Consider the following 12,198-nt stretch of genomic DNA (forward strand, 5'->3'; position numbering starts at 1 on the left):
TTCTTTTGGCTTCCATGAATAAATTTTACCATCAGGCAGCTTTTTAAAAAACTCAAATGCCACTTGGGTAAATGTTCACACTTACTGTACATCAGAGCCATTTCTGTGGTGATACAAAAATGTTAGCACAACTCAAATCAGCTCGCAATCTGACCTCAAAGAGCAGCAGAGAGGGAATATGAACGTCTCACACAACTTATTACCCAGGGTATGATTCCAGTATGGTGTCACGCTAAGATTATAAAGTGTTAGTATGTTGGAGCAAGGGCTACTTCAAGAACTTGTTTTGAATGTGCCAACACTTCTTGCACTCTTATCAGCCAAGAACTCAGCAATGTGCACAAAGAGGGGTCTGTAGGACACTAATAGGAAGGTGTGGCCAGCTATGAATCAATGACCTTTAATTGGGGGGGCCAGGGAGGGTTAAGGCAAAGTTTGATTTAAACTGTTGATGCTTTGAATCAAAAGTTACACAGCTATGAATGGAATTGATCATCTTTATATGTGAAGGGGGAAGATACTTATTATGGATTGCAAAACAGTCAGTTTACTGACCAAATATCCATGCTTACATGACAAAAGGCTACTAAGTAATGAACTAGCTACTACAACCATGTCATATTATCACTTGGCAGCAAACAGGACTGGAATGGGAAATTTTATATCTTTTCTTGCCTGCAGACACCAGGGTCAGATAACATTGACTAATGCAGATCAGGGATCAAAATTGGTTCATTATCAAACGAATCAATGTCTTTACCAACAATGCTACTGGGAGAATGTTATTTAAATCCCAGGGTGCAAACAAAGTTAATGCCCGCCCATTATTAAATCACAGGAACAAAGCAGGTTTACAAAGTTTTTCCATAGCTTTTCCTTTGGATTGGTTGGTTAAGATAGAGAGTAGCTGATTCCCACACATCAAGCCGATCCTAGTCTGAGCTGATGTAAAACTTGTATTTGGGGCGCAAGAATTAATCTCACCATCACAGGTTTAGGGAGGGGGATCAAGAGATCTTGTGCCTGATTGCTATCCTGTGATCCTGTTGGAAACAGGATGTGTGCAGACATAAACAAGATTGGGCATGGCCTGGGAATCCTCCAAGGTCTGTTGATTCGCAGATGAGTGACCACCAATCAGAAGTACTGGCCAGTACCATTAATAGAGAAACGATACTCCGAGCAGGAGTTCATGCCTTGAGGATGGGGTGGGAGGGTGTTACGACCAATGCAGTTGGTAAAGCGGAGTTACTTAAAAATCCCAGAAGGGAACCTTAAACAACTATCATAACCTATCATTTTAGGTGTTATGTTTGAGATGCGACTCTAAATTCAGAGAATCAGACCACTAGTTCTCGACGTTTTACATTAAACTAAATGAAACATTTTATTAATTTACACAGGTTAAAATACATGGCTACAAATTACTATCATAACTTTTTACAAATTTCCAAGCTAATCTCCATTAAGGCAACAGCAACCCATAGACTTAACCAGAAACCAGGCAAAGCATTTTCACTGTATGAATTCAAAACCTGTGGAACCAGTTGGAGGCTTGCAACTGCCTTTTGACCTCACGCTGCCTCTCCTCTGCACACCCAAAACGGTCATCTTGTTATACCTACCACTGCCCACTGAATGTTAATTCTTATTGTATAAACAACCTCTGAACTAAACCTCTCTAACAATAAAACCCCTTTCATAGTACCAATTTTATTAGTAATATAAACATATTGCTTGGTAGCTGCTGGATAGGTGTCTGTTTTCACCCTATTTCTTGAATGCTCGATTCAAAACAAAAGCAAATGCACGCGATTTCTCTTACATATCGAAACTAATACACAAAGCACCCAGACTAGCTGGCTTTAATCCAATTAAGACACACCCACAGACTAAACCTCTATTTTAAAAGAAAAATATTTTCTAATAATATTATATACATTAATAGCTTCATGACAGGGGGTAGAAAATTGATGGAAAAGGGAGGCAAAGAATCTTTCACATAATTGTAGCAGAAATTTATTCACAAAACATTCCTCTTTAAACACATTGCAATACACACAGGAACTATGAAAATAAAGGCAAATAATGGTAGAATTCTGCATATTTACAAGGGAAATCCAGCTCAAACAACCTCTACTTACTTTGGCTCAGAGGTGATAACAACGACACATTTCCGTTGGTCTCCAACACTTGTCCAATTCTTAGCTAATGCAACCATAGCTCCAGCATCCAGCAGCCCATACCCATAGGAGTGACTGACTGTATGAGAACAAGGAAATACCTTAGTAACACAGATTGCAGTAATATTCCTGTCTATTTTTTCTTATACAGTTGAGCGGACAAAGTTATTTCAGGCTTTCTGTAAACATACAATCTAGAATTGCCCATCAGGCATCAGAAGTACAGATGATCTCAACTGACCTCAATTGAGGCTGCATTCCTATCATCTCTCACAGATGCCAATCATTGAAAGTATGATCCAAATTGGTGGTTGGGGAGGAGGGTGGGAGCAAAGAAAAAGGGTGGGGTGGGGTGGAGGGGGTGAAAACAGAAAAAGCAGAGATGCAGGATATAGAGGAAAAAATAAAGGGGGGGGGGGGGGTGCACGGGGAGGAAAAAAAAGTCCTAAAATGCAGCTACCCTTCACTGTCTGACAATTTGAAAAAGATTCAAGTTGAGATTGTCTCTCCAGCTCTGGTAAAGGAATGGAAAATGCCGAACAGTTAGCGGGTTAAGGACAGGATTCCCATCAAATCTCTCATCCTACCTTTCACATCCTTATTTACATAATATAGTAAAACAAACCTTTTGTAGCTGCCATTTTGTTCAGATGCTTTTCCCTTTCTCATTTTTACATGTGTGAAGGCAAAACAACTCGCATTTATGTAACACCGTTAACCAAGGTGTTTCACTGAAGTGATTATTTAACAAAATGTGATAGAGCCGCATAGACGATAAGGACAGGTGACCAAAGGCCTGGTCAACAAGGTAGGTTTTGAAGACTACATTAAAAAGAGGTGGTGGAGAGAAAGAGGTTTAATGAAGGAGTTCCAGAGCCTACAATAAATATGATACAATGCGACAATGTCCATCAATTGGAAGCAAGATCGCTCAGCATCCAAAGAGCTTGCAAGAAGCATGCAGTGACCCTACAGGACTCTTATCAACATGCTAACAAAGATGCACACGTCTCAGCAAGGGACTGAGCCTTGAGAGAAGGTTACCCAAAATTAAATTCTCCAGATTACAGAGAAGGTAGTTATGGAAAACCTTATCAAAAGTATAGATATAATGGGGAAAAACAGAACATTTATTCAAATTAAGACAAGAAAATAGAATCAGCAAACAAATATTTAAATTAATAATTTTGCACAGGTATTAGAAAGAATTTCTTTACTCATTGTCAAGTATATAGAATAACCTACCCAGGCCAAATAAGAGTTAGGAATGCCGAGACCTGCACAAGTTGCAACTGTTGTGGTGATGGGAAAATTAGGGGACCGCAGGGTTAAACTTCGATGAAAATTGGTAGGGTGGTAAATAGTGAGGAGGGTAGCCGTAAACCGCAGGAGGATAGCAACGGACTGGTCAGGTGGGCAGGGCAGTGGCAAATGAAATTCAACCCAGAAAAGTGTGAGGTAATGCACTTGGGGAAGGCTAACAAGGCAAGGGATTACACTATGAATGGTAGGACTCTGGAAAATGCTGAAGATCAGAGGGACCTTGGTGTGCATATCCAGAGATCCCTGGAGGAGCAGGGGGAGTTATGCTGGAACTGTATAAAACTCTGGGTAGGCCACAATCTGGAGTACTGCGTGCAGTTCTGGTCAAAACATTATAGGAAGGATGTGATTGCACTGGAGAGGGTGCAAAGGAGATTTACCAGGATGCTGCCTGGGCTGGAGGATTCGAGCTATGAGGAAAGATTGAATAGGCTGGGGTTGCTTTCCTCGGAGCAGCGAAGATTGAGAGGGGACCTAATAGAGGCATATAAGACTATGAGGGGCATAGATAGGGTGGATAGGAAGGCACTTTTTCCATTAGTAGAGGGGTCAATAACCAGGGGGCATAGATTTTAGGTAAGAGGTAGAAGGCTAAGAGATGAGTTGAGGAGAAATTTTTTCTCCTAGAGGGTGGTGAGAGTCTGGAGCTCACTGCCTGAAAGGGTGGTTGAGTCAGAAACTCTCCTAACATTTAAGCAGTATTTACATATTCACTTGCGTTGCCATAGCCTCCAGGGCTATGGACCAAGCGCTGGAAAATGGGATTAGTGTAGTCAGATCTTTGGTGACTGGCGCAGGCACGATGGGCCAAATGGCCTCCTTCTGTGCTGTAAACATCTATGAGTCTATAAACTGAATGCCTGTTTTTTGTCCCTCATTTTTCTTCTATTTCTAGATGAGTCTCAACAGAAGATGTAAGCAGTCAAATTAAACAAGCTGCTATTTTCACCTTTCCGGCCAACACCATTTGTAATCCAATCATTAGTTGAAAGATGGGAAGGTTTGGATGTTCGTACTACAAGGTGCTGCATGTCTCGCCAGGTCAGATTTTTACTAGAGAGAAAGAAGGAAAAAAATAATGAACAGAGAGAGATTTTCAGCATCAGTAGTTATGAGGCATGCAATTTTCAACACAACATTAGCTTACCAGATTTTAAAAATGGTGTAAATTGCAAAGGACGACAAAACTGAAGCAGATTAGTTTTTAATTAACGAAAACAAAAGATGCTGGAAAAACTCAGCAGGTCTGACAGCACCTGTGGAGAAAGAGACAGAGGTAACGTTTCGAGCCCGTATGACTTTTTGGATCTGAAGAGTTATACGGGCTCGAAGTGTTATCTCTGTCTCTCTCTCCACAGATGCTGTCAGACCTGCTGAATTTTTTCCAGCATTTTTTGTTTTCGTTTCAGATTTCCAGCATCCGCAGTATTTTGCCTTTATTTTAGTTTTTATTTAATAGAGTATGGACCTGCATTTTTGTTCATCTCATCTATACCAACTAATCTTGTTTAAAAATCATATCTGAAGAAATTTAAATTTATTGAAGTTCTCTTCATAGTTCAGTAGGCAAATAGACTGTGATTCAGATCAACTTACCAGGTTTGATCTTCAGTCTGCTGAGGTAGTGGACAAATTAATCATGGAAATAACTGAATTGCTACCATTGGCCTGATTTCTGAGAGCCTTAGGGTGTGGGGAGAATCAAGAGAGAGTTGAGGGAAAATTAAAGCTAGGAACCCGATTCATGATGGGTACCCAGTGACCTCTGTCAAGTCAGGTACAAACAGAATTGACCTGAACTGATGCTTTCTTGGTCCTGGTGCCAGCAAAGACTCTCAGACTAGGCTTAAGTGAAGAATTAAATGATACCCACAGGACTACATTCCAGCAAAATCCAAACACCTCTAAGGGGAGGAGGAGAGAATTGAGGGACAGGGGTCTGTAGTGGAGCAAGAAAATTACCAATACAGCACAGTTTGGCAATTAAGTCACACCTGATGCAGTTTTGATAGCAAATAGCTACAATTTAAATACCTCATCTATTAGAACCTTAACTAACAAGTGGCACACAAATGTTATGCTAATGTTATACAGTGATGCATACTTCGCTTCCAGTGTGAGGGCAATGATTCCAGCAGCAAGAGGAGCAGAGGCAGAAGTTCCAGTATGTGACTCTGTGCACTTCTGTCTGAGATCAGTTGTAACCTAAAGAGAAATAAAGGAATAGCATGATGAGGTATTGAGCAACCAAAACATGCAAACATCTTTATGAGGCACTAGAAACTGGCACCAAGAGCTGCGAGTATGAGAAAACACACAGAAAATGCATAACGTGTCTGTCAGCATTAGCTCTAACAAAAGGTCTCAATCTGAAACATTAGTGTTTTCAACTTCAGACCAGGTGTTTTTGTAATCAGAACAGAAAACGAGTGATACAGCATTAATACCTGGTTTATACAGCCTTCCCTCCAACATTTAATTCTATCTAGATGATGCGTAACAAAGGCAGTTTGTATGGAGGCCTGTCACACATCAGTGGCAACACACGCAAAGCTTAAACAGGATGGGGGTAGAGAGAGATCAAAGTTCTCTCATTCCACAGCCAGCAGAGCTTTTAATGGAAAGGCACCACTGTGATTCGGTCTCATTTGGCAGAAACTAGCCTTATTATGTGTGAGAGAGCAGTAGAATTGTGGAACAGATTGCCAGCAGAGGTGGTGGTAGAGTGTCTTGGCAGGGTTTAAAAAAAAACAAGAGTATATTTGCCTGTTAGAAAAACTAATATAGCTATTAGTTGCAGAATAATATTAAGAAACTAATGGGGAGGTTCGAATGGGTAGATAAAGCCCAAATGATCTTTGCCCAAAATATTACTATGCCCAATCTTGTCCATTACTGCCAGTGCAAATGTAGCTACATCCATATTTGTATTTGCTTCTCTTTCCTAGCCCCAGCTAAGACGAGCTAACTTAGCAGCGATTACCTAAACCTTTGGACATATCACTGTACATTTCATAGGACAATCGAATTTAAGGCGCAGAAAGGAAACCATCAGGATGAGTGTGTCTGTTCCACTACCAACTTCACTCAGCTGGCCACTCTAACCTGGTTTTCCCAGATGTCACTGCATGCCCTTTAATTATTTTTTTTAAAAAAAGAGGGAAGTAATCACTTAAATGTTGCGATTGAATCAGATTAATGATCACTTGCATAATATAATGTAAAACCTGCATGTGGAAAATAATTCAGGCTCCACTGTTATTAGGCAATTATCAAATTAAAAGAAAGCAGCTTTGAATGCAACATTTTGAAAATGGGTGCGGATTATTCCAACATTATTGCATCAACAACAGAAATGGCGTAAAAACGAAGGTTAATTTGGATAGCATCAAAACTAACATCGCAGGCTACTTACAATCTGTTTCTCAAATTGACCTCCGCTACTGTACGTAGTAGCAAGTGTTGAAGAACATGCCTCGCTGTACCAAGGCACATTCCCATTCTGAGTCGTGCTGCTGATTGAAAGGGTGTAGATACTGTTTGTGTATCCATCACAGTTACAGCTGTCATGCTCCCGGCCACCATTCCCAGAAGCCCATACGAATATTGAGCCTAGATGACCGCGTCCCTGTAAACGTTTTATCAAAGCAAGTCAACATTGTTCACCTTATGGAGCTTTGTGCAAAATTTAATTGTATAATTCTGTGCTACAAAATGGTTCCTGCTTGTATTTATCAGATCTGCATCTTAGCCAAACCCCTTACATGGAAGTTACAACATAGAGACAGGTCATTTGGCCAAACGAGTTTATGCAGAAATGCATATTCCACTGTACAGAACATATTGTGCACAACATGCACAGATAATTTTTACTTTACCTGAGAAATGCCTTTAAAAAATGCTGCCTGTGCTAATTTAGCAGGTCCATCCACCGTCTTTCCATCATCTTCTGGACCCCAGCTGGCGCTATAAATGTCAATGTGCTGAGGGTACATGCCAAGGGACTGAGCTTCCACAGCATCAGTCACCTCTCCATCCAGCATTCGCACACCTACAGAAAATCGAGAAAATATACAAGTTAAAATAGTGGGACTAGTCAGTTTGGGAAATGAGCTACAAGGCATCCGCAGGTTCAAAACATAGCTGACAAACTACCAGAGGGAAAGCAGTAGTGGTGAAAAGAGAAGTGCTTTAAGTACATCCAGTTAAAAAAAAACTGTTTTAAGTTTAAGTAAAATATAATTTTAAGAGCACCATAAAATTACTAAGGCCTGGGATTTCATACCTGGCTGTGTGAACAATAAGCTGATGGCCACAAGCTGAGACATCAAGTTTCTAGAGCGAAAGCAGGGAGCTAGTCACCATAGACATTCCCAATTTGGTTTGGGAGTGGTCAACAATAACAGCTTGCTTTCATATAGCACCTTTAATGTAGTAAAAGGTCTCAAGGCAATAAACAAAATCTGACATTGAGTCACACACTAAGATAGTGACCAAAAGATTAGTCAAAGCAGGTTTTAAGGAGGGTCTTAAAAGGAAGAAAGAGATGGAGATATTTAGGGAGGGAATTCCAGTGCAAGAAAAGGCCATTCAACCCATCAGATCCCTGTACTCCAGCATCCACATTTCTCAATATGCTTTCCTCCATCAGCTCGTTGGTTCCCATCTATAAAGCACTTTGAATGTTAAAAATGCTACAAAAGTAGATCAGATTCCTTCGTCCACAAGGTTAGTGGAGGAATTAGCTCAAAGTAAATAGGTTAACATCAATACTCCCTCGAAACTGCCCAACTGTGCAGCAACCCCAAAATCCCTGCGCAGGCTGCCCACAAGTTGGCCCCTTTAAATTAACAGGTATAAGTTTTCTTGCGTAGCTATGCAAGGGGGTAGTGCACTTAAAAGAAATCACCAGCACACAATTTAAATGGAGCATTGGTTAGTATCTATATTAAGACAGTAGACAAAAGAACGTATTACAAACACATTAAGGGTTTGACTACACTAATGGTTATGTGGGTGAGAGGGAGGGGAGAGGGAGAAACAATTTTTTTTTCAATGACCAGTTTTTGCTCACGAGTGTTATCCACTTTCCTGGTGTAAGTGCTGTATAAAGACTGAATTTAACTTTATTGCCCTTTATTGTTAAGCATGTTGACACTCGCTGACAAGGCTCTCACTTAAACAGCCTTTTGGCCAATAACCCAGAGACAGAATGGTGTCTAAGGTATTGATCTCAACAAGGAGGAGGGGAAGGCAGGGAAAACAAACTGAAAGTTGTGCTTTAAAAAACAATTCCAATGTGTATCCTGGTGTTTTCTATTAAACTAATTACAGTTGAATAACATAAAACAGATTCACAGCAGGAATGTAGAGCACAACATTTTATACCTCAAATGCCTCACAAATTTGCCACAATTATTGTTGGCATCAGGTAGTATGAAGACTTTATATCCTCAACAGGCAGGTTTTCTAGCAACTGAAAAATAATCTTCCTGCCTACTAGCAAAGAATTCATAGCAAATAACCCACATGCTGCTGTATGAACACGACTTGAGCTTTGTACAGCAGACTATATAGAATTGCCATGAAGAGTTAATATTCTCTCATTTTCACAGGGATATTTTGATACAGTTCCCCCCACCACCACCACCACCCCCCCCCTCACCCCCCAATCACCCACCTATTTATTCCCCTTTCTGCCAAAATAGTGAGCACCCTACTTAGGCAACCAATATCCCCTTGTAGCTTGGCAAAGTCTACCAACATCAGATTTTCTTAACTCATTGCTTTGGCTCTCACTCAATGACTCAGGTGAGAAATTTATTACAGTGGGGCTCAAAACATGCTTGCCCTAGAAGATGATACTCTTTGCAATGGGTTTTTCAAGATGGCAATCACTATTTTTTTTTAAAGACAGAGAGAAAGCAAGACAGTATATGAATAAAATTTCATACAAAACTTAAGGAATGGCATGTCAAGTAAGGAATGTTATTGAAGGGTGTGGTGTTGGGATAGTGGGGGGGAGAAAATAATTGCATTCACACTTATTTATCCAGTGCACTTCTTACAAAAATGAAAATAATCTCAATAGTCTACACACCTCTTTTAGCTAGGTAATTACCTCAACAAACAGATTCATCCAATAGAATAAACTTATAAACACCATGGGCTTAGCAGGTCCCTGTGATAGAGCTGCACAGACCAAGAAATTCCCTGGTTCAGTTTCTGGTCTGAGTCAGTGGATCTCAACTGGCTTTAAACTAGTGTGCAGTGGGCAAATTAAAAACACAATTCACCCAGGGCTCTTGCTTCTGATCAATGGGATGGTGAATAGAATCAGATCCAGCAGTGATGTTCCAAATAGTCTGCTAACATTTGTTAATAAATGCCAACTGGACTTTCAGCATTAACAGAATATCACAGCAAGAATACGTTTATTCAGCAATGAAAAGGGTTGAGGGGAAATGATTGGTGGAGGAAATTAAAAACAGTTGAAACATACCTCCAATTCTGGCATTATACGCCACCCCCACACCGCAAATCCCATTGTTGGCGGCGGCTGCCACCTCACCAGCACATCGTGTTCCATGTCTAAGAAGAAATGGCAAACATGAGAACTCTGCAAATCATGTACTGTTTAAACTGTTATATGTGCAATTTTTTTTTTTACATATTAACACATTTCCCTCTTCTATCCCTTTCATTCCCATCTCCGTGCAGCGTGTACACACGTGTACCATCATCTGAAATGCCAAACAACTCCATGGATTCCGTCAGCATAATCAACGTTAACAAAACTTCATTACACCGATGTCATGGGGAGATCAGAAGAGTTTATCAGCATTCCCCTCAACTGGATAACAACCCCTTTGCTACCTAAAAACAAAAAACTACTGCGGATGCTGGAAATCCAAAACAAAAACAGAATTACCTGGAAAAACTCAGCAGATCTGGCAGCATCGGTGGAGAAGAAAAGAGTCGACGTTTCGAGCCCTCACGACCCTTCATCAGAACTTCTGTTGAAGGGTCGTGAGGACTCGAAACGTCGACTCTTTTCTTCTCCACCGTTGCTGCCAGACCTGCTGAGTTTTTCCAGGTAATTCTGTTTTTGTTTTCCCTTTGCTACCTAGGCTGTTGTAACAAGAGGTTTGTATGTATTGTTGAGTTTTCAACCATCCGCGACAAGCCTGCAATCACTGGTACTTAATCCCAGTTTTATGAAAATGCTCCTTTCAGGCAAAACCCATGCTAGAAAGACAGAATGTATAATTGTTTTGTTTTGGTGCTTTTCATTGAGAAAATTAGTTTTATTAAAATTTCAGTGACATGAATTCATTGTTGCCCAATTGTAGCGCATTTCTGGACAAATACCAACAGACAAAAAGAAAACAAATCCCAGAAGCTTTCTTTTCAGAAGTCAGTTTTTTTTCTACATTGAATTGCTCTCCTCTCCTAATACTGCTTATATGGTGTTATTAAGCGCCAGGAGATTAGTCCTCAAGTAGATGCTCTCCCAAGTGTTAAATGTTATTCTTCCTGGGTTATTTTTCTTACAGTAGCCCTCAGGGTCCTGAGAATTCAGGGTTATGGTGCCAGAGATGACATGAAGTTCATGGTATTTACACTCCAGGGTCTGAACCATACAGAAGTAATGCACTCGTTAGAATCCTGTATTCGTCTATATGTATCGACTTATCAGCACATTAACTCTGTTGCTATACACTTAGTCATTTTTGTAATCATAGAATCACTGAAAAGTACAGCACCGAGGGGACCATTCAGTCCATTGAGTCTGTGAAGCTTCTGCTGAAGATTACCGAGTTAGTACCACTCCCCTGCTTTCCTCATATTTCCCTGCAATTTATTTTCTCCATCAAGAATTTATCCAATTTCTTTTTTGAAGGTTATTATTGAGTCTGCACCCATCATGCTATCCAGTCAGGGCATTCCAACTCCTAACCACTCATTGCATAGGGTTTTTTTCCTCATGCTGCCTCTGGTTTTTTTGCCAGTCACCTAAAATCTGTAGCCTCTGGTTACAGATTCTTCAGCCATTGGAGAGTTTCTGTTTATTTAGTCTATTTAAACCATTCATGATTTTCTATAAAATCTCCTCTTAACCTTCTGTGATCCAAGGGGAAATGCCAGTTTCTTCAGTCTGTTTACATTATTGTAATATTCACTTCTGGAACCAGTCTAGTAAATCCCTTCTCCATCCTCTACAATGACTTCCCACCCTTCCTAAAATAACAGTATTGTTTTCCTGTGCGTAACCAACATTGTTTGGAAATTGGAACAGGGGTTCTCAGGAGCATGTCAATAGACAGAGGGGTCCCCACAGGAAATCACTTGGAAACCACTTGTGTATCAAGATGCAGTCACCCGCTGAAGTAAAATCATGTAAAAACCCTTGGATTCACCATGGACTTTCACTGAAGTGACCTACCGATTATCATTGAGCTGTGTGTAACGAGGCTGAGGATCAGGGTCATTATTGTTCACATCATAACTGGCACCTGGATCCTGGAACGGCGGAGAGAAAAAAAAGTTTTAGGTCCCTCTTCCCTATGTAACACCCATAGTAAAAACAAAGGATTGAATCATGGTTCACTCCTGCTAGTCCACTCAGAATTAACTGATATCACTAAATATTCTGAGTCGAGAAAAGTAAAGGTATTCATGCAGACTCAAA

The 12,198-nt window shown here is 40.4% G+C and overlaps 1 protein-coding gene across 1 annotated transcript in view; it reads right to left on the bottom strand.

Annotated features, from left to right (window-relative positions):
• The window catches only part of furina (furin (paired basic amino acid cleaving enzyme) a), a 105,627-nt gene that overhangs the window by 22,310 nt on the left and 71,119 nt on the right, over positions 1 to 12,198 (bottom strand). Inside the window, exons 5-11 of the mRNA XM_078532390.1 lie at positions 11,953 to 12,029; positions 10,009 to 10,097; positions 7,385 to 7,557; positions 6,922 to 7,134; positions 5,611 to 5,711; positions 4,456 to 4,559; positions 2,145 to 2,262 (exon numbers count right to left, since the gene is read on the bottom strand). Coding sequence (XP_078388516.1) covers positions 2,145 to 2,262; positions 4,456 to 4,559; positions 5,611 to 5,711; positions 6,922 to 7,134; positions 7,385 to 7,557; positions 10,009 to 10,097; positions 11,953 to 12,029 — 875 coding nt within the window. The remainder of the gene's footprint in view (positions 1 to 2,144; positions 2,263 to 4,455; positions 4,560 to 5,610; positions 5,712 to 6,921; positions 7,135 to 7,384; positions 7,558 to 10,008; positions 10,098 to 11,952; positions 12,030 to 12,198) is intronic.

This window comes from Cetorhinus maximus, chromosome 30 (genome assembly GCF_964194155.1).
Source record: "Cetorhinus maximus chromosome 30, sCetMax3.hap1.1, whole genome shotgun sequence".
Classification (NCBI taxonomy): domain Eukaryota; kingdom Metazoa; phylum Chordata; class Chondrichthyes; order Lamniformes; family Cetorhinidae; genus Cetorhinus; species Cetorhinus maximus.